Source organism: Camelina sativa, chromosome 18, assembly GCF_000633955.1.
Source record: "Camelina sativa cultivar DH55 chromosome 18, Cs, whole genome shotgun sequence".
In the NCBI taxonomy this organism is placed as follows: Eukaryota; Viridiplantae; Streptophyta; class Magnoliopsida; order Brassicales; family Brassicaceae; genus Camelina; species Camelina sativa.
The window spans coordinates 13,733,589-13,756,148 of NC_025702.1; the positions used below are offsets into that span (position 1 = coordinate 13,733,589).

The following is a 22,560-nucleotide window of genomic DNA, read 5'->3' on the forward strand; positions in this document are numbered from 1 at the left end:
AGATCAAACTTACCTCTGGTAGATGAATACGGATGTGGTTCATCAAGGAGTTGTATTTTGGGCTAAGCGCTTGTAACTTAGCAGCAACAACAACCGGATTCTCGTTGTTATTAGCCACAATAACCGATGATCCACCTCTGAATTGAGACCTCACTCTTTGATCTTTCTCCATAGCTTCCAGAACCGGAACTTTCCCTTTCGATAACCAATCAAAATGATGCAAAGCCTTGACCTCAATTATTGCTGGAGACAGAGGATGCAATGAGAACCAAGCTTGCATTGGGAAGTAAGTTTTCCTATCCGTTATGATGTGAAGAACGACCTTATGAGGTCTTAAAGCGTTTTGAACCAAAGACTTGGCCACAACCGAAGCTGCAAGAATATTGTCTGAAGCCAAGACAAAGTGAAAGTAGTTGTTGTCGACTAAGGTTGGGACTAGCTCAGCTTCTGGAAGCTGGAGACGCGCAGCTGCGTTTATCGAATGTTCGCTGGCTAGTTTAAGAGCTAAACAGTGAAGTTGTTTAGGTATGCTGCTTGATGCGACGTGTCGATATAAATACTCTTGGATCTTAGCCGTTCTTGTTCTTTGTTCCATCAATGTCACCATTTCTTTTAGCTTTTGAGCAAATTCTCTTGCGTCTGATTTGCTTCTTTTGACTTCAGACATGAAATCATCAAGTCTTTGAGGTATATCTGTTCTTCCTTTGAGTTCTTGTTCGCTTAAAGGCTGTTGTAAAACTTGGTACATAGCTTCCGGAACATTCTAGAAATAACCAAAAAATAGTTTACTTTTCACCACTCTGTTTCACCACGGTAAATGTATAAATGTGCTCTTTAATCTAAAACTGAGGTTAGAGAGGACTTACACCAGAATCAACCCTTCTTCCTAAAAGTTTTGGCTTTAGTCTCTTCCCCAAGCAAGCTGTTAATTACAAAGATAAATGTCTTATAAATATCTTATTCAGCTTGACCATAATACTACAAAATCGAGCTGAAACAAACCGACCAGCTCTTGGATTATTCACTTTTGAGCGTAAATCTCTATAAATTATTCCACTGTCTTGGTTTAGATTATTCTATTTGTTAAGGATAATATATATTTGTATCTCAGCTCGACGCAATTGTGCATGTAATATACATAAAATAAGTAAATTGTGTATTCAGTAAAAATATATAGCTATAGTTTTTTTATTAACGAATTCAACAGTTCACTATTTTTACATAATTTCCGGATATAGAAGAAAAAAAGAAATGATAGAAACGTACCAAGAGATGAGCAAGGAGAGGGCTCGCCGTCGATAGAATCAACGGTGGAGAGGACGAAGACGAACCGGAGAAGAAAAGTGAAGAAGAGCAAAGAATAAAACATCATTTGATAAGAGAATTTTCTAGAACCAACCTTCACTTTTATGAACTCTCTCAACCCTTTCCCTGTGACCACTGTCACATGTCTCAAGCTCGGAGATATATGCAATTGCATCTCTCCTCTGTTTCTCCTCTCTGTTTTAGTTTCTTTCTTTTCTTTCTGGATGTCCGAAGAAGGAAACCGGATCTCACGTTGTTATGTATTGTATGGTTTATTTCAAAAGGGTCCATGTCATTTACCTAACCTTGCTTTGTGTTTAGGTTATTAATGGCAGATCATAACTCTTGATGTTTATTTTATATTTTTGGGATACAAAAAAACTTAACTCTGATGTTTCACGTACGGAAAATGATATGTGTCATCATGTGTGTTTGTTACAAGTCGAAACACCTCGGTTCTATGTTACGGTTTTCTTCTGTATTTGTTAGAATACTTTGGTTTTTTCCGGTTATGCTACTTGGTTTTCGGTTCCATTCTCCAAGCTGGTGGTATCAATTGTTTGTTTATGTATCCGATTCTTGTTGGCACGTTTTGGTACTTTTGGATTCAGGGTATTCTTTTTGTATTTGTATGAACTATGAAAAGCTTCGGTTTACTCGGTATACCACTCGGTTAAGTGTTCAAATCACAAAACTCTTAAAATTAATTGAATGCCACTTTTTATGATCGATCACTAAACCTAGAAAATTCGTGGAATTTCAACATATATATGATTCATTGATTACATGTAATTCGGATTATATTTGGTCCATTTCGATATAAGTCGGTTTGGTTAGAGAGGATGTTGATTTAGGATTTGGCTTCATGTTGAAGGAGAGAAAGTTGGAGAGACAAAAGACAAGTCAAAGGCAAAAAATGTATCGCCCAGATGTTAAAAAAATATTGAGAGTGTAGATGAAAAGGAGCTGTTTGGTGGTTACAAGACATAACTTTACATCTAAATAAAGTCTTTGAACAAAGACATTGGAGCTTCAACTTCAGAATTTTCTTTTTCAGGACTAATTTCTTCTCTAATTTCGATTGCGACCCTTTCTTTCTTAAATTATTTTTTTAACTCTTCCCCTCCCAAACAAAGAAGTCTTTAAACGGTCTCTATGACATACAGTAAAACCTCTATAAATTAATACTTTATAAATTAATAAACACTATAAATTAATAAATTTTGCTGGTCCCAAGTCGGGCCAGTGTAAAAATTAACAATATTCGATAAGATAATAAGATAATAATTTTTTCGAAATCTCCTTATAAAATATGGTCCCAATAATATCATAAATTAATAATTATGTAAATTTATATATATATATATATATATACTGATATAATAGTGTATGTTTCTCCTAAAGCTCAATTCTATAGAACAATTGTAATGTTGTATTTTCAACCTATAATAATATCTCTAAAATATTTTATAACATGTCATACAAATAATTAAAATTTAAAGTTTTAATTTTTAGATATGCATCATTTACAATTTGATAATTTGACAGATTATTAAAATAGGAGAATTGATATTATTATTCATAGATTTGAATTTATGTGTCTCATGTGTATAAGTCAATTTGTCTATAATATTTGTAATTTATTGTAAATAGTGCTTTCTAAATATTACAAGTTCAATTCCTAAACCATAAAATTTATAACATCCGAAAGTTTAATCTTATTTTGCTATAGTTGTTCCAATTCATATTTTTTTTAAAAATAAACAATTAAAAATATATCAATAAATTAATAATTATTAATTTACACTATAAAATAATAATTATTAATTTATAGATAAATTAATATCACTATAAATTAATAAAATGTCTTAGTCCCAACATTATTAATTTATAGAGGTTTTACTGTACCACCAATGACCATAATGAAATCTGTCTTGCATTGTAACAGCTGTAAGACTCTAAAAATGTATCCATTTTCTGTATTTTCTCTTCTCTATTTTTGTTTCATTTCCATGCTTACATACATACTCAATAAAATATATATTTTAATAAGTAAGAAACAGTGATTAAAATTAAAGATTCATTTGGTCGAGTTAGCGGCTAATTAAGGACAAACGATTCACTTGATGCCTAACAACTCTGTTTTTGTTTTTGTTTTTTTGTTTGCTGAGAACATCACGGTGAAAGCAACTCGAAATTTTCAAACATTTTGTTACTTTTTTTTGGGTTTGGGAGTTTCCACAATATATTTCAACCTTTGAACTGATAAGATTGTGAGTTACAGTTCTCACTCTCTTACCCTCTAAACAGAGACGCAGCTCTGAACCCTAACAAACACGCAGGTTTGTTACACACATTTACACAATGATCACACACGATAAAGTTCACAATCCTACTCTAATTCTATTTATACTCTAAATTCTCCTCTTTAGTTCTTGTCACGTGCCTCTATTTCTCCCACATTGCTCTCTTATCATGAACAAATTGATTTTGGTGGTGTAACCTAAGTCGTGTTTTTTTTACAGTTGAAATTAGAAAAAGAGAGTTTCATGGCTCATGCTAATTGTCTAGTCTCTCTCTTTATCCACATAAAGTCGAGAAAAGAATCTTTGAGAATATGAGATCAGAGGAATTGAGACATATCCGAAGTAAAATAAATAAATAATCGTTGAGTATGTTTAAGAAGTTAGAACGACATACATAGCTTGTGTTTTTTTGGTCTAGGATGGTATTGATTCCATCATAAGTTTCAAGAGACAACAGATAGTGATTTTATGGGCTTAATGATTGATTTTTGGAACTTGTATTGTATCTTCTTCTCAAGACTAAAAATGATATTAGAAAAAAAACCTACACCTAAATATGGTCGATTACAATGTATACACATATGACATCCCAACTAAGAGAATACATACATATAGCTAAAAATCACCTCCATTAAATCAATCACTATGCACCAAAACATTGACTCAGATCCGATCAATCCAAATATTAATCCTAGATTTGTAGTCTAATGATTTCTGTAGATGACATTGTTGTGTAATCTTACTTGTCTTGTTTGCACATTAGGGCATGATTGTTATAGCTGCGTGGATAATAGGAATATGAATTGAAAAGATTCCATATTGATTTGGATTTAGCTAATCAATTAATCATTAATAAATTTTTTTTTGCAGCATCCATGGTCACTGTGCCATAATTATGTTTGATGTCACAGCAAAGATCACATACAAGAACGTTGGGACATGGTACAGTGATCTCTCTGCAGGTACAAGAATTTTATTTTATTTTTTTTCTTTCATTTTAATTAATTGCATATTTTCTTGTCATTAACAAGAAAAGCTCAAAATTGTAACGTGGGATTTGGATATTTATTAAACAGGATGTGTGAAAACATTCCGATTGTTCTGTGTGGGAACAAAGTTGATGTGAAGAATCGACAAGTGAAGGCGAAGCAAGTTACATTCCACATGAAGAAGAATTTGCAGTACTATGAATATGGTTCTCCATCCTCTCGGTTCTGTTGTGAGTGAAGAATCTTCACTGAAGATCTTAGTAACCTCTCCAACTTTACCCTTGTCACGTCCAGATATAACTTTGACCGTATCTCCACACTTGACATGCATTTTGTGTAGAATCGGAAGACTGTTTGCGTTGCATTCTTTTCGTTCCCAACGCTTGAGCTGTAAGGCAAAACCACACATAAATCATTGAACAACAACTAAACTTCCAATCTCATTGTTTCCAACAAAAATATATAAAGTGTTTTCCTTTTCGCTGTCACGGGTAGAAAACTTGAGATTCAAAGCCATTATTATCTTAACGAATAATGCAGAATGAGAAGTACGAAGTGTGATGTAACACGGATCTGTAGACTAACCTTTGCAAGAACAAGACATGGATCTTCGGCGGGCTTGACCTGCAATAAGTTAAGTTGAGCAGACGCAGCAACTTCATTCACTTCTTACAAATCAAATCTCCCATCTAAAATCTTGAATCCACTATCTCTTCCCATCCAATTTTTTCCTCTGCATTCCTGTTCATCAACAAACACAAGGTTTTGAAGTCTTTATGTATAAAGATGGGAGTATTTTAGATGGTTTTTAGTATTATGTAATATTACCAGCTCAACCAATTCCATTTTGAGGGTTTTTTCCAATAAGGTAACCTGAAAAAAAGTAGGAGAATATGGCGGGAACGGAATGGTCGGCGAGATGATCAACGGCCTAACACGACGGGGAATTAATCAAATGGATAGATAGACAGGTTCGTGATCAACTACTGGCCATCCAGCGCTTAGGGGATCGGCGGTTCGATGAGGGGCTTCAGGTGTGGTTTAAAACAAGAATATGACACTGCATTTCCCATTCTCTTTGTAATATTAACCTCTTTAAGAATTTTCTTTTCAAACCCATGACGCACGAGTTGAGTTGTAACAACGCTATTTTTATTTTGAATATAATTTAACATTAAATTAAAAAAAAAAAAAAGTAGGAGAACGAATGAGTTTTGCAAGTAACCAAAGCAGACAAATAAGAGATAAGGATTAATGTAAGACAAATAGATGACAACTTGTGGATTGAGCAATAGAGATTTCGGAAGTCATGTGCGCGTCTGCCTATGTCATATTTTACAAAGAGTCTCATACGGGTTAGTTTTATAATAGAGCCCATTTAGATGGGTTAGTTTTATAATAGAGCACATTTAGATGTTTTATATGTTCAGAAAATATCTTTATCTTCTGGAACATTGTCGACAAACGTCACTGAACATTTTGCTTAAAAATAGAAAGAAAAAAAAAATCTCGGAGAAGAGGAAGACTCACACGGAAGAGAAGAAGACTGTAAAGGAGGAGATTATGGCCAGATCTGGTAATTTAATTTCTTATTATGTTACAAATTCTTAGATCTGGTAATTTCTTATTATGCTACGGATTTATACTATTCTTAGATCTGGTATATTTTGTTTTGTGTCGTAATATTATTATGAAATGATGATTTAGTATTTGATTTCGATCATGTACTATTATGATGATGATGATGATGATTTAATATTTGATTTCAATCATGTATTAGTGTTGATGATTTAATATTTTACTTAAGTGTGGTATTTTGAGAAATTACTCTTCTCAATATTTCATTTTTGAAAATCAATTATATATCTCTCTTACTTTTTAATATTTTATTGATTTATTTATATGAGAACTTCTTTGAAAATCTTGCACTGCACTTGCTCTTAGATTTTATTTTGATCTTTTTTTTTTTGCTAAAAACCTAAATAAGAGCCTAAAAACAAATTGATTAGTTTTAAATGCCGATTTCATTTTATTTAGATTAGACCTTTATCACCTAGGAAACCAAATTATTTAAATTTAATTTATATGCTCACAGGTTATTTATATATATATATATATATATATATATATATATATATATATGTAAATGATGTAGTTAATGACATGTTTAATGATCTTATACATGCAGTTTTACAAAAAAAAAATTATTGATTTTCAAAAGAGCAGAAGAATATGGGGGCATTTGCTTGGCAATGCAAATTAATTCATGCATATTTCAGAAAGTTAAAACAAAAGAAAAGTAAATATATAAAAATGATGGTCAGTTACCTTGATTGGCAAACTACTTGTATCTCTCTATATATAACACCTTTCTTATTAGGGCTATACTAATCTATATACCTGGTTGACCAAACAATTAAATTTATACGGCTAGTTAAAGAGTTAGTTTTATCTTCTTATAATAAAGCCCATTTATATGTTCAGAAATATCTTCTCGAACATTCTCGACAAAACAAAGCATTTTGCTTTGCTTGAGAATAGAAAGAAAAAAAAATCTCAGGAGAACGACGAAGACTGACACGACGGAGGAGATAAAGATGAAGGCCGAAAACGAGCAGATAGAGGAGGTTGGTAATTTCTTTCAAAAATTTCTGATGATGATAGATTTATACTATGGATTCTACAATATTTTATCTCAAAGTTAATTATGTTCTATTAAGAGTTACAGTAAAACCTCTATAAATTAATACTCTATAAATTAATAAACACTATAAATTAATAAATTTTGCTAGTTCCAATTTGGGCTAGTGTAAAAATAACAAAATTCGATAAGATAATAAGATAATAATTTTTTTTAAATCTTCATGTAAAATATGGTCCCATTAATATTATAAATTAATAATCATGTAAATTTACATACATATATATATATATATATATGCTACTCCTAAACCTCATATCTATAAAATAATTGTTATGTTGTATCTTCAAACTATAATAATATAAATTATTCTATAAAATTTCATAAAAATAGCTAAAACTTTTTAAAGTTTTCAATTTCTTAATAGACATCATTTACATTTTGATAATTTGATAGACTATTAAAATACGATAATTGATATTCTTACTCATAAATTAGAATTTATGTACGTCATGTGTATAAGTGAATTTATCTATAGTATTTATAATTTATTGTCAATAATGGTTTCTAAGTATTTCAAATTCAATTCTAATACCATAAAATTTACAACATCCGAAATTTTAATCTTATTTTACTAAAATTATCTCAATTCAAAATTTTTTTAAAAAATTAAAAATATATCTATAAATTAATAATTGTTAATTTACACTATAAAATAAAAATTATTAATTTATCACTATAAATTAATAAAATGTCTAATTTATAGAGGTTTTACTGTATATATAATATTCAAAGGTACGTTCTTGGTGGTGACTTATGTTTTTGTTTTCATTGATTATGTCAATTTACCAGCTGTAAATTTATTTATTACTTTAAGATCGTTTTTTCTTTCTAAACTTGATTACAAACAAAAAATGTAAAGAACTTTTTATTTTTATTATGTTTAAAACATCCTAAGATTATATAGTTCATGAATCAATGGGGCTAATAATATTCTGTAAGAAAAATAAGAGTAATAAAGCTATATATACATCCTAAAAAGATATGTCAATTTCCCTTTTTTTCTATTCTATACAATTTTTGAGAGTTATTTTTTGTGTGCTCTTCTTGTCATACTTGTTGTCACGTCCGCACACAAAATCAAAACATATGAAAAGGAGACCAAACCCTAATTAATAAAAGAAATAATCTGTTGCATCGTTTGCGAAACCCTTACACTTGGGAGAATGACGAGGATTTGCGATCTTCCACCAGAACTAGTAGGGTTGATATTCACCAAGATTCCCATAACATCTATATGAACCGGGCGATCCACTTGCACGTTGTGGAAAGCTTTAACCAAAGATTGGGTTTTGGGTATAGGAGCGGCTAGGGAGCAGTTTTTGAGGCTCGTGGCGATGGATTCGAAGGTTTGTTCACTGAGATTCCATCTCCGCCGCAAAAACAACAGCATGGAAGACGAAGACTTTCTTGATCTATCTATAAAGCAGGTAGACTTACTTAAAGGAGTCGACATAGCTAAAATACTTTACTGCGATGGCTTATCTTTATGCGTAGCCAAAGACAACTCAAGGCTCATGGTGTGGAACCCCTATTTGGGTCAAACAAGGTGGATCGAACCTAGAACAAAATTCCACACACTGGACACGTATGCTCTAGGATACGATATCAACCGTAACCACAAAATCTTGAAGTTCATGGATAGTCGCCCTTTTGAAGACAAGGACAATTTCGGGTACGAACTTTACGACTTCAACTCTCATTCATGGAGGGTTCTCGACGTCACTTCTAACTGGCATATACAAGATTACCAACGCGGCGTGTCTTTGAAGGGAAATTCTTACTTTTACGCTCAAGAGAAATTAGGACATTACGTTGCGCCTCCCCGTGGATATAAAATAGCACCTAACTTGTCTAGCAAAATAAGAAGATTGCCTAGTGGAAATATGGAGATATTGTGTTATGAAGATTTCTTACTTTGTTTTGATTTTACAAGAGAGAGATTCGGACCGCATCTGCCTCTTCCATTTCGCTCTAAGATCAGTGAGATTGTGGTCCTCTCATCTTTTAAAGAAGAGCAGCTCGCGGTGCTATATCAAGAACGAAAAGAGAAGAATTCTCGCATATTACATATTTGGGTTAATTACGACGAGCATTGAGCCCAACACTCTTTCTTGGAGCAAGTTTTTGACGGTGGAAACTAGACCATTTGAACTCAGCCCTTTTAGTTTTTATGTTAGTCAAGCTGGGAGTTTCTTCCTTGACGAGGAAGAGAAATTCGTTGTGATTTTCGACGGTGGCTTATATCAAACAACCAAGACCGTTCGGTACCACACATATTCTGTTATCATTGGAGAAGGTGGATACTTTAAATTTGTGAGTCTCGGAGAAGTTCCCTATATGCGGGATAATACTTCACAAATTTATTCTCCTCCACTTGTGTGCTCTTCTTCTTATTTTCCGAGTTTAGTGCAACTCAACCAATCTCGCAAAAGGAAAGAAAGAGATACTTAGTTTTGTTTTTTTTTGCATTTGTCTGCAACAAACCTCCTCCAATATATTTCTATAGAATATTTCTGTTTTTGATTTTTATTTTTATTTTTTATCCCATGTTCTTAATTCTACTCTTTTTAACTGCTCTCTCTCTTTACAAATTGCGAAATAAACACTTGCACGTAAATGAATGTCTTTCTCATGTTTTCTTCCCTTCTTCCGTGAGATGACTACGTTTAAAATATTAATAACTTCAGAGACAAACTAAAGTAACAAACATCATAAAAGGATTTTATTAAAAACAACAATTAACTAAAAGTAAAAATCACATATGTAAGATATATGAAAAAAGAAGAAAAAGAGGGCAACACAATGTATTTAGTTCTCCACGTGCGGTTATAGTTTAACCATGGTTAACATTTTCATCATTAGAGTTAACAGTCGTTATGTCGTAAATATGGATCTACCGTTATTAATAAAATGAAGGTTTTTAAAGACAACGGAAGTTAAACCAAGTATTTTTTGAGAAATTTAATAACTAGAGGAGTTAAAAGCAAAAAAAAAAATGGACGGCGTATTTTTTTGGGAAAATTTTGGGTTTTTTTCCCAAAAAAAAAAGTAAAGAACTTGTTTATTTTTTATTACGTTTAACATCCTAAGATCAATGGGGCTAATAATATTCTGTAAGAGAAAAAAAAAAGAGTAATAAAGCTATTTACATCCTAAAAAGATATGTCAATTTCCCTTTTTCTTTTCTATACAATTTTCCAGAGTTATTTTTGTGTGTGTTCTTCTTCTGTTCTGTAGTCGTAGCCTGAGTTTGTGTGGAAAAAAAAATGAACCAAGAGCAACATCACCTTCTTCTACTAATCCATTTCCTCTTCTTCGCTATGTACAGCCCCGAGATCAGTCTCTGTTCCATGACCCTCCAGAGGAGTCACTTTGTCACCTTCTGTAGTGTTCCTTTGACTCTGCATTGATCTGTTTATCATAATATCAGTGCCAAGAAAGTGAGACAGAGACAAAGACAACAACTTTTAAATAAAGTGTTGAGCATAATCAGATTCAGAAAACTTACTCGTTTACCACTTGTTCGGATCTTGGAGATTGGAGATATCCCCAGACTGGAACCAAATCTCTTGTTCTTGCTTCAATTGTTCGAGTTTGGATGCCTTCAATCTCCATCTCCCCTCCTCCTTCACCACTACTAATCTCTCCACCCCGATTCAATACCAGTTCTTGAAACCTAAACTGTTTTGTGCAAAATACAAAAGTATAAGAGGTCATCCAAACAACACATTATTAGCAATAGGATAAGAAGGAAACATATACTTTTCGCCTTGCCCATAACGGTAGCTGAGTCTGCAGATGCATTTGCAACTCTGCTTCAAATATGAACAAATGGCGCTGATCCTCCACACGGGTTGTTCCTTTCTTAGTTACTTTCCAAGATTCCTCAACGCTCTGTTTTCTAACAACCTCCGGAAACACTTTACTTTTAGAGTCCACTGATGTTCCACCTCCATATATGTCACTGTGGTGATCTTGCGTCTCCCTCCTAGATTGGTTTTGGATCATGGACCACCTTCTTATTGGATCTACCGCTAGTTTTCCTTCAGTCTCTAAACCAGACTCAAAATCAAACCCTGTCATCGCCATATTCTCATGACCAACACCAACCGAATGCTCACGTAACGCATACTGTGTCAGACATCCAGAAGGAGCAAAAACCAGAAGATTCGTCTTGGAGCAAAAATCAACAGGAGAACCATAGTAGTTATTGTTACTCTTTTCATCGGAATAACAGAAAGAGGATGTGATTGCACCCGGAACAGAGCCTCCAACCATTCCAGCTGCTGCAGATGCTGCATCACTCATTGTTCCAATCCATCCGCTGCTGTTTTTGCTTCTTATCCTATTGATTGCAGATAAAGGAACCGGAGACTCTCCCTCTGTCTCAGAATTAATCTCAAACAGATGACTTGTCCCTCTTGAAGAGCTAACCACTATCAAATTGCTATCATTGCTGAAACAGATGTCTTGTATCACCTAAAAAAAAATCGCAGTTAAGGTTAAACAAAAGCACCAAAAGTTTCCACATGTGTAGGTGAAGAAGGGCTCTGCTTACCGCATTAGTAAAACCGCGTTGAAGCCTGAACAGATGGGCAAAAGTCTTTGTGTTCCCATCCCTGCTAGTAGAGACTGTTGGCAATATTCTAAAGACGTTAATATTGTGCCCCTGAATCGAAGCAGACACCAAAAGCATGCCGCTTGGATCAAAGCACAAAGCTGATATTGGACTTTTGTGTGCCTTAAACTGTGTTATGACGCTTTTGTTTGTGATATTTTTGACAATAACCTGCACACATACCAAGAAAATCAACATGAGAGCATACACCAATTGAAAATCAACTTGAGAGCAAAACAACTTGAGGAAGATTTTGAGTATTACCATTCCTATGCTATCTGCATCTGGCACATTTTCATTAACAACTCCAATGCTTTTCAAACCAGGAATATATGGATTAGGCAGAACCTCTGAACAGTATCGAGACAATGACTTGTACCCTTTGTCTCCAAGATTTACTATCCCAGAGGCGAGCTGCTTACTCGATTCTCTGGCAAATTGTGCAACACTGGGTGATGAGGACAGTGAGAGAAGTTCTGAAGTGAAAATTGCAGAACTTGAGTCAGCAATACGACTTCCGCTATACGCAATCCATCGTGGACCAACAGCAAGAGGGCCATATCCAACACCCAAGGAGCCACACACAATGGAGTTAGTGACAATCGTGTAGTCCATTTCCAATGTTGAAGCATCAAAGCAATGTATCTGCAAATACATATGTTCACATTGTTAGTTTCAGAACAGACAAAATCACAAAGAGCAAAAGTGACAACAATATGACATTCGAACCTGAGCTACTTGTAGAACAGCTACAATCCGAGAACTGCATCTAACCGAGTAGACGGTAGACCGGAATTTCAAAGTTTGCACATAAGACTGAGACTTTAACGAGTAGACATAGACATTAGTAGGAATAACAACGGTTTCACTTCCGGGATCCTCAGAACTGATCTGTTTACTTGACTTATCCTCCCAAGAACTGTCACCACACACAGCCAAAAGCGGACGGCTCTCATAGAACCTGTCATCTAACACTCCAGAGTTTAATGGATTGGGTAGCATTTGCATAAAAGATGCTTGACCATCATGTGCAGAAACAATAACGTGAACATTCTCAGTATCTTCAACATCCCAAACTTGAAACCCAGACTGAAATGCTAGTAGAAGAACTCTTCGAGCATCACCATCCTCTTTCTCTAGCTTATCAAACCCCGCCCATAGTACCTATTTCCAATCAAAAAAAAAAAGATTCAAAATTCGCCAACCAAGACCGATCAAACACTTACAACAAACCTAAAGATGGCTCTTTTAAGGTAAAGAAAGATTCCAAATTGAAACAGTACCTGATCGTGATGAGAATCAACGTCCCTGACGGCGGAAGAAGCAGCAGAAACAGCGGAACGAGCAACCGTAGAAGCACCAGATGAAATCACCCGAAGGCAATTAGACAAAGCACGAAAAGAGCTACGAGCTGATCGTGACACAACTCCCCCGTCCGGAGACTTGGGAGAAGAACCGTCGCCGTTCTTCCTCATAATGTTGGAGAAACTCTTTTTAGTATCAAAAAGCTTTGATCTTTTTAAAAGCCCTCTCCGAATCAAAAACTAAAGTTTCGATTTTTTCTATATCTACGCCTGAGATTTTTCCCAAGAAAACAAAAATGAATCTCCGAGAAAAACGGGGGAGAAGATAAAAATTGCAACTTTTTTCAAAAAAAAAAATCTCCCAAGAAAAAGTAGCTAAATTTAACAAAATTTTGATTAGAATCTTGAAAAAAAGAGACACGCAAACTCGAATTTTTTGCTTCTTCTTCAAGTTGTCACGAAGCCAGAAACACACAATCGAAGAAACAAACAAACAAAAAAGATCGAATTTTTACAAAAACCCAGACGAAAGAATCAAAATCAACGATTGAAAAAATCGAAGAAACGAAAGCAACAGTAAAATTGTAAAAGAATTAAAAGAGATTAAAAAAAAAAAAAAAGAATGAGAAGCGTCGTATCGAAGGAGTAATCTTTGATTAAGACTTTGGAAACGCTTAAGAACAAGAAAAGGGAGAAAATATTTTGAGGATAAGAGCGACAGACAGAGAGAGAGAGAGAGACCTTCTTTACTTAAGAGACGAAAGCTGCTGTTTCAAACCTTCATTTACGATTTTTTTCGATTCATTATTTATATATATATTTTTAATTTGGGGCAAAAAAAAATTGGATTAAGTTGTTTCTTTTACGTATCGTCTTTGTAATTTAACTACAGAGAATGAAGAAAGAGACTCTCACCTTCCACGTCTCTTTCTCTTAATTTTAATTAATTAATTTGGGAATGTCTGGTTGTTTTGTTGGTTATATACTTTGATACTACTTATATTATACTAAGTAAACCAAACAAATCTAAATATTTAGTTGAAGTTTTAATTGATTTTAATATATAGTTAATTATCGGTTAGCAAAGAAAATATGAAAGTTTATTATCGTTTATAACGAACCGTGTTTAACTAATGTTCACATTTATAAACTCTAAACCAATTAAATTCACCGTAATTACGACGACGTGCGTTAGTCTTTTTTATTTTTATTTTCCTTGTGACGTGCGCTGGTCTTAGATGAGGAATGATGAACGTTATTTTATAGTATTTTTTTAAATGTTTTTTTTCTTCTATAATACTAATAGTTCATTGGTTTTATATAAACAAATTTGGTTTAACTCGGTTGAGTTATATATGTTTGGTTTAATTAGACCGGTCACTAACTCATAAACTGATCCGAATACATTGCGTTTTGAGATTGGAGTTAGGCCCACAAATGGAGGTTTTGACCGTAATTAAACTGAGATCTAATTATTAAGATTGCGTCTGACCATAACTAAAATGAAAACTTGGCTACCAAGTAACTTCCTGTGTTTTAATGTACGGTTTTGGGTGGGGAAGATGTAAAACATCACCATTTCTTGCTTTTCCCTTAAGATCTTTTAATTCATGTATCATGTCTCTGCTTCACGTTCGTTGTGGTTCGAGTTCCACAACTTGAAGGCATTTACCCATCAAGTTGTGTTTACCTCAAAGATATCAGTGAAATGATTCCCAAGGTTAGATTCAGATTCTTGTGTGTCATTGAGGTGGTGCAGTACCTATTTGACCGCTCCTTTGCTCATTTGCATGCAATATTGATTATGTGTACGTCTATTAGATTATATAATATTATGGAGTATATATCCAAATATACATGTTCACAGCCAACACAAAATTTATATTGTAGTAAATATGTACACAATACATATGTTTTAGTTTTACAAAGGTTGTATACGATAACACGAGAATAAAATACATAAAGTATAAAATAAGGGATAACTTAATTAATTTTCTAGTTCGTTTATAAAAAAATATTAAAATAAAATAGTTACTATTTGTAACTTTGAAATGAGAGAGAACGTGATGTTGAGTCCCTCACGTAAACAATCACTCGTGTATGTATCCTAATTTCTCATTGTTGCACTTACTGTATATGTATATATGACAATACTATTATGGTATACATATAATAATAGTAATTGGTTGGTTATTTGTAATATATTTTTTTTTGTTTTGTTTTTAAACTCCCAACTTCTTTAGCTCTGTTTTTAAACTCATTCTAAACTCTAAAACTCCACGCAAAGCACCTAAAATGACAAGTGAAATACAAATATGATTAGACATGCTTATTAAATAACAAATGAAGAGAAAAAAGCTTTAAACCTCACAAAAGTACATGATATCATATACAAGTTTGACAAATGCTGGAAATTAAACCCTAAATTGTATACGTACACAATCATATTGATTTCAATGTACAAAATCCCTAAAACTTAAACCATAAATCATTTACATACATGATATTGGCTTAAATATACACACCCCCTAAACGAAACCTAAAAATTACTTTAAGCCATGTACGTACATAGTCATATTGACTTAAACTTACATACTCTCTAAACAACCCGTATATGTAAAAGATCATCTTAACTTAAACGTACATAGTCCCTACACAACCCCTAACAATTAAACCCTAAAAAACCATATAGGTACATATTAACTTAAGCGTATATAACCCCTTCAAACATACAATGTCTTTCATGTCATACTAATTTTACTTCCGTCTCATGTACAAGATCTCAATATACATTGAACATGTGTACGTACACAATCTCAATATACATTAAACTCGTGTACGTACACAATCTCAATATACATTGAACTCATGTACGTTCACTTTTTTTTTTCTTAAAATTTCTCGTATTATATATAGCATTGTTTCCGATTACATAGATTATAAATAACTCAATATCCGATGTATATATTAACTCAACATTTGATGTATACAAAGATCGTTCATACATGATTTGAATGTTTACCATGTAAATTTTAATATATATACGTACACAAAAGTATATAATTTATTACCATGTACGTACACATATGTACATATCAGTGTTAATCTCTAATTATCTTTAACGACACGATTTAAATTAAAAAAAATATATATGAAAATGAGTGTTAAAAGATAGAGAAAAATGAATTATAATTAATAGTACGAAAATAAAAAATAGTTATAACAAAGACCAGCTACTAAGTTCATGATTTTGCATTTCTATGATTAAAAGAATTGTTTTAGTCGTCTTTCCGTTGAGGATGAATATATATAAATTAACAAAATTGTTTTGCGGACTATAACAGTTTCTTGGATCAAATACTACAATCAACACTCTAGAAATAAGGGATCCCAATCTTTGTTGCACAACATTTAAAAGGTTCCAGTAGCTATATTTCCCAAATTAAATCAATCGAATAACGTGTGTTGTTATTACATTTGCTTCTTCTTTGTCCTACCATGCAAAGGTTTGTTTTCATATCATGCATATATTTGAAAGTTGAAACTCAAATTAATTAAGCTAGGCAAAGCTTTCATGGCCAAAGAAATAGGACACAGTAAAACTCCCTAATTATGTGATTCTCTCTCTCTCCGTAATTTGTGATTTTGCAGGTGGAAACTGAAGAAGCAAAAACAAAGACTCAAAGAGCAACGGCTCAAGTACAAGCACTTTCAAACAGAATCAGCCTTTGGATGACACATTGACACCAACAAGTCCATGAGTACAAGCGAATGAGTTTCTGTTCTTTTTGTATTCTTGTATGTGCAACCTTTGAAGATAGCATCTCCTTTTGTTTCTTTTTGTATATTTGTATTTATTCTTAAAAACCCCAAGTAGGTTTCTACCATTGAGGAGGAAATTTTTTCCAAAATTTATGTTTAACATAATGGTAATAACCCATGAGGGGTTTTTACCATTGAAGGTGGTCTTTACATGAGCTTTTGGACTTATTTAGAAGACAATACTTTGGGCTTTATATGGATTCTCTAATAGGACACAGATAACACCCAAGAAAAGTATTTGAGTAAAGGGTTCTAGGACATGCTCGATGGTATTCTATGACGTTTCAAGATCAACAAATTTTCTTCGCGTGCAGATTTATTGCGCAAGATTATAACCTTTCCCTTTTCTAAGTCCAACCTCAGAACTTCGGTGCGACATTTTTCGATGCGTCTACGTAGGTGATCCAGATTCAACACTTCCTCTCCGTTCACCTTCTTCACCTGTTTACACCATAAATAGTAGTAATTATCAAAACTAATCGGATAAGAATTATCAAAACTTCTATACCTCTGAATCTCAAAGACACGCATGACGATCAATGTCTTTGGGACAACATTTTATTTGAAAATAAGCAATAAATGACTCACCTGCAATTTTTTGAAACTATAGTATCCGACGTTGATGGCATCCTTTAACACCTACACCAAAAATAAGAGAAAAAAAAAAACTTGATGCAAGATTAACTACAGATAATTAATTTTTGTTTTCATGCATATAATTTGAAAGTGGAAAATCAAACTATAATTAATCTAGGTTAAGGCTTTCATGGCCAAAGAAATAGGACACAAGAGAAGGACAATGATAGTTCAAGTTATATATATCCCCTCATCTCCTAAGATATTTTAGATTTTTTAAATTAGATTGGGTAAAAAAAAAAGAAGCAAACCTGTGAAATGATGATAATCTCTTCAGCAGCTTTTACGGGCCTCCGTTTCAAAGCACAATCACATATGGCGTCAGAAGAATCATCAATCTTTGGCTTAGAAAGAGACGCAAAGATAAACCCCGCAAATATGTAACACCTTGGATCAAATGGATCATATTGGCGCACCGGAACCAGCCGTGGTTGCACCTGCATGCATGCGTATTGTTTCTGATAATTATATCCTCCATTTAAGTCCAATGTGAAAGCAACAAATTAAACAAGAAATAGGGGACAATAATAAGTTTCACTATCTAAGGCCATATTTATCGGGGCATCACATGATGGGGTGATCTTAGGGCTTTTAAAATTAAAATTAATTGAACAGTACCCATAAGATCGCCCCAATTGATCTTGAATAAGATCAGTTCTTCTGTTGATCTTAAGTGTGACGTGTCACGCTCTGAAAGAAAGATTGGTTTCATTTTATTCATAATCTTTTCTTTTTCTCTCGCAAACGACGACAATGCGAAACGGCGAGAGATTTGTGTTCCCATCACCGTCGTCTCCTCTGTCCGGCCATTGAAACACGAAGGCGACCGATCTCCTCGTCTCCTCGTCTCCTCGTCTCCTCGTTTCCTCGTGTCCACCGGAACTTCGCGCCGACTAACTGATCAAATCAACCTGAGAAAGCAAAAAAGCGATAGATCTATCTTTTAGCTCCTTCACAGTTGCTTTCAGGTCTGCGTTTATGTTTCCTTCTTACTAATTGCTGATTGATCTTTCTTGTTACAATTTCTTTCTGTGTTTCCTTTTTTGTTTATCTTCGATTTTGTCCGGTTCAAATAATGGAGTTTTCTCGCGATTTCTTGTCGAATAATTGCGTTTCCCATGGCCGGAATCTGGATTATGTGCGTATGTTTAGTCAGGGATGAAATCGGAAAACCCTAAATTAGTAATGTAGTATATTCTCTGGTTTGCTTAGCGAACTCTGTGAAGTTGTTATGATTTCGATCAATAGATAGAAAGAAAATATATAAATTCATGGTTGAGTTACATTGGGGCAAACGTTTGATGGTTTTGGACTTGTTAAGGGACTTTGTAGTTTACTAACGGTAAGCTCTTTGTGTTGGTTTTGTTTAAATTGCCAGAGATGTATAATAACATGGGACCTCAGCCTGGGATGCCAATGCATCAGGGAATTCCTCAGCCTGGGATGCCAATGCATCCGGCTATTCCTCAGCCTAGCCCCTCTGAGTATGTGCAGAGCAACGTAAGTAACTCCTCTTCTCTCTCTTTGATTTTCTCCTATACAGGGTGTTTCGTTTGTTTTAACCGGTTGATATATAAACAGATAAGTCGTTACTTCTCCGATCCCCAATACTATTTTCAAGTGAATGACCAATATGTGAGGAACAAATTGAAGATTGTTCTATTTCCATTCCTTCACAGGGTAAGACTCAACCTTTTTATATTATGGTTTTTTTTTTTTTGCTTTGTATTTGGGATTATTCTCATATATGAGTTTTGCTGCAACCGCAGGGACACTGGACTAGAATTTCAGAACCAGTTGGGGGAAGACTTTCATACAAGCCTCCGATATACGATATAAATGCACCAGACTTATACATTCCGCTTATGGCATTTGGAACCTACGTTGTTCTTGCTGGTTTGTCACTAGGACTCTATGGGAAGTAAGTTCTTTATTTATTTTGTATCTATTCCTGTTTATGTCTTTTAGATTGCATTTGTTCAACCTTTTGATCCTTGTGGTGAATCTTAATTTTGGTAGGTTTTCTCCAGAAGCTCTGAATTGGCTTTTTGTGAAAGGAATGGTTGGCTGGTTTTTGCAAGTCATGCTGCTGAAGATATCATTGCTTTCACTGGGTAGCGGAGAAGCACCCCTCTTGGATATTGTGGCATATGCAGGCTATACTTTCACGGGCCTTTGTCTAGCTGTTCTTGGCAAGATAATCTGGGGATATTCTTACTATGTTTTGATTCCATGGACCTGCTTATGCACCGGGGTGTTCTTAGTGAAGACAATGAAGCGAGTTCTCTTTGCGGAAGCTAGGAGTTATGACTCAAGCAGGCATCACTACCTCTTGATCTTTGTAGCTTTAGCCCAGTTTCCTCTTCTGATCTGGCTTGGTAACATTAGTGTGAATTGGCTCTTTTGAAATGCATTACGTTTACGTGGTTGGGAAAAACACCTCGGAGGTTATGTAGCAGGATTTGGAATGTCCTCCTGATGGAGATATGGTAGTTGAGGTTTTTTTTGGTGTAGACTTCTCTGTATGTCAAACATCAATATGGTGAAAGAAAAAGTTTTATCTCAAATACATATCTCTCTTTTTTATCTTCTTTTTTGAATGTCATTTTTCATATACTACATTTCTACCATGATGAGAACCGAACAAGTACATGAAGTTTAAAAATATTAATAAATATTATATTATTAAATAGTATTAAACATTCTTAAATTTTTTATTAAACATTAATCTATGTATTTATTAAACATTCTTAAATTTCTATAAGAATATTATATTATTAAATATTAAGATCTTAAACATGTTCTTCCAATAACTAACTTTTTAACAAAAGTTCTTAACTACTGATCTTACATTATTTTCACAATATTTATACTCTAAGAACACCCTAAACTGATCTCCCTATAAACATGCTCTAAAGCAAATATGTCACTAGGATAGTAGATGACTTACGGAGTTTAAACTGATTTTGAACTCATGCTCTCTTCCATCTCTTAAGACACAAAATGTATTTCAAAAATGTTAACATACATGAGCAACACACGGTATTGTAATTTTTTCGACCGAATAGAGTTGAAAAAGTAAAAAAAAAAAAAAAACAATTGCAATAAGTTAAAAAAATTACACATAAGAAGTCAGAGTGCTGTTGACCAAAAAAAAAATAGTCAGACTGTCAGAGTGCTCAATAAGTTAAAATTACAATATAATATAGACATATAGTTAAACAACCAAAGCCTTCTTGTTCTTTTTACTATAGTGTGAAAAGTCCAATGGGTTTCGGCCCATATATTTATACACAATGGAAAACAATTTTTTTGCGATCGAGCAAATACTCTCTCTCTCTCTCTGGCCTCTGCCATCGCCAAAAACTTCTCTTTAGCTTTTTTTTTTTTTTTTTTTTTTTTTTNGTTTTTTTTTTTTTTTTTTTTTTTTTTTTTGCTTTACTTAGGGATCATCATCAGTGGGTAAGATTGGATTTTTCTCTCATCCCATTTTTAATTTGATGCTTCTTAGATCGTTAATTGATCTGCATCCCGCGGCGACCATTCTTTAATTTACGAATTTGTTTTATTTATCTTTTCTTTGTGATTGATAATTTTGTTGGGGGTTGGTTGTTTCAATCGAAACAAAAGGGTCAAGTGCAACTCCATTTATNTATAAGCCAGCCACTCTCTTCTGTTAGTAGATCTACCTGATATTAACCTTGTTGGTCTTATTCAATCCCATTTTGGTTCTTAAGTTTAATCCTAAAGAGTGAATGTTTTTGGCTTCTTTTGTTTCTACAGCTTATCTCTGATCTGATCAAGTTGAATCCTTGTACTGTTCTGATGAAGTTTACTTTTCTATATGGATCTAATGTAGAAAAAATAGTCAGCCATTTCGAGAAATTGGGAGATGGCTCCGGTTGGTCCTCGATCCGGTGATGCGATCTTCTCTAGCATTGATCGTGTGGTAAGTTTAGATTTCAAAGTTTTCTCCTTTTCTTTTTTGTTTTCTCTCTGTTTCTTTTGATTTTATCTTTGCCTCTGATTCATAGAATTTGGAATTTGGTATATGCTTCATTTCATAGGATAATCCTTTTTCTTTGTTGTTGTAAGTTGTGTAAGGGTTTGAGAAGTAAACCTTGAAGCCAATTCCGAATCTTTTGTTATGGAGATAGTGTTTGATCTCTTTTTTGGAATCTGATGTATTTGTAGAATGCTGAGTTGTTCACGTTGACCTATGGTGCAATTGTGCGTCAGTTGCTTACTGACCTGGAAGAAGTCGAGGAAGTTAACAAACAGCTTGATCAAATGTAATTCTTCTTCTACGCTTTCTGCAGACTGGCCCTTGAAAGTTTGTATTTTTCATTCTTGTGTTTGATGTTTGCTGCATTTATGACTTTAGTTCTTTTGTTCATATATAATTCTAATTATGTGCCATGGCTGAGACGAATAAAGCTTTCGACTTTCTTGTTCATACTGTTGAGTGTTCGATTATTTACAACTTTATCAATAGCTTTCTGTTTATTCTGCAGGGGCTACAACATTGGAATCCGACTTATTGATGAGTTTCTAGCCAAATCTGGTGTTTCCAGATGCGTTGACTTTAAGGAAACTGCTGAAATGATTGCCAAGGTATGCCATTTCCACTGACTTACGTGTTTAGTATCATGATTTTACTGTTTTGAAGTGTCTCCCTGGGCGTCAAACAGCGTGAAATTACACTATAGATAAACCTTATATATCAAACTAGAGCATAAGTATAATCTCCTTTGGTATTATGATATTGAGAAGCAGTAACAGGCTTTACCTTATTAATTACACAGGTGGGTTTCAAGATGTTCTTAGGGGTGACTGCATCAGTGTCAAGCTGGGACGCGGATGGGACTTGCTGCAG

The 22,560-nt window shown here is 33.8% G+C and overlaps 4 protein-coding genes and 1 pseudogene across 6 annotated transcripts in view; 3 read left to right on the plus strand and 2 right to left on the minus strand.

The window, feature by feature from the left end:
* The window catches only part of LOC104761486 (probable galacturonosyltransferase 12), a 3,557-nt gene extending 2,013 nt beyond the window's left edge, over nucleotides 1-1,544 (minus strand). The window contains exons 1-3 of the mRNA XM_010484575.1: nucleotides 1,267-1,544; nucleotides 867-922; nucleotides 14-763 (exon numbers count right to left, since the gene is read on the minus strand). Of these exons, the coding sequence (XP_010482877.1) occupies nucleotides 14-763; nucleotides 867-922; nucleotides 1,267-1,480 (1,020 nt within the window). The 5' untranslated portion in view covers nucleotides 1,481-1,544. The remainder of the gene's footprint in view (nucleotides 1-13; nucleotides 764-866; nucleotides 923-1,266) is intronic.
* On the plus strand, nucleotides 8,418-9,698 carry LOC104763459 (annotated as a pseudogene).
* Nucleotides 10,354-14,012, minus strand: LOC104761489 (autophagy-related protein 18f-like). Its single transcript, XM_010484577.1, has 7 exons — nucleotides 13,206-14,012; nucleotides 12,652-13,086; nucleotides 12,187-12,567; nucleotides 11,863-12,093; nucleotides 11,067-11,783; nucleotides 10,813-10,985; nucleotides 10,354-10,715 (listed from the first exon to the last, which is right to left on the minus strand). Exons 1-7 carry the CDS (start codon nucleotides 13,395-13,397, stop codon nucleotides 10,601-10,603), a joined length of 2,244 nt encoding a protein of 747 aa, XP_010482879.1. The 5' UTR covers nucleotides 13,398-14,012; the 3' UTR covers nucleotides 10,354-10,600.
* On the plus strand, nucleotides 18,359-20,257 carry LOC104761491 (protein YIF1B). 3 transcript variants are annotated; one of them, XR_002036387.1, is made up of 6 exons: nucleotides 18,359-18,652; nucleotides 19,063-19,184; nucleotides 19,266-19,364; nucleotides 19,454-19,605; nucleotides 19,766-19,870; nucleotides 19,967-20,048. XR_002036387.1 is itself a non-coding variant. In XM_019239879.1 (6 exons), exons 2-6 carry the CDS (start codon nucleotides 19,065-19,067, stop codon nucleotides 20,089-20,091), a joined length of 663 nt encoding a protein of 220 aa, XP_019095424.1. In that variant the 5' UTR covers nucleotides 18,360-18,652; nucleotides 19,063-19,064; the 3' UTR covers nucleotides 20,092-20,257. The 3 variants fall into 3 exon arrangements, 2 of the variants coding, with proteins under 2 accessions (XP_019095424.1, XP_010482880.1); XM_019239879.1 differs by having other exon boundaries at nucleotides 18,360-18,652; nucleotides 19,704-19,870; nucleotides 19,967-20,257; XM_010484578.2 differs by having other exon boundaries at nucleotides 18,361-18,652; nucleotides 19,704-20,257.
* The window catches only part of LOC104761493 (trafficking protein particle complex subunit 3-like), a 3,769-nt gene continuing 2,223 nt past the window's right edge, over nucleotides 21,015-22,560 (plus strand). The window contains exons 1-4 of the mRNA XM_010484581.2: nucleotides 21,015-21,146; nucleotides 21,544-21,633; nucleotides 21,879-21,976; nucleotides 22,199-22,298. Coding sequence (XP_010482883.1) covers nucleotides 21,577-21,633; nucleotides 21,879-21,976; nucleotides 22,199-22,298 — 255 coding nt within the window. The 5' untranslated portion in view covers nucleotides 21,015-21,146; nucleotides 21,544-21,576. The remainder of the gene's footprint in view (nucleotides 21,147-21,543; nucleotides 21,634-21,878; nucleotides 21,977-22,198; nucleotides 22,299-22,560) is intronic.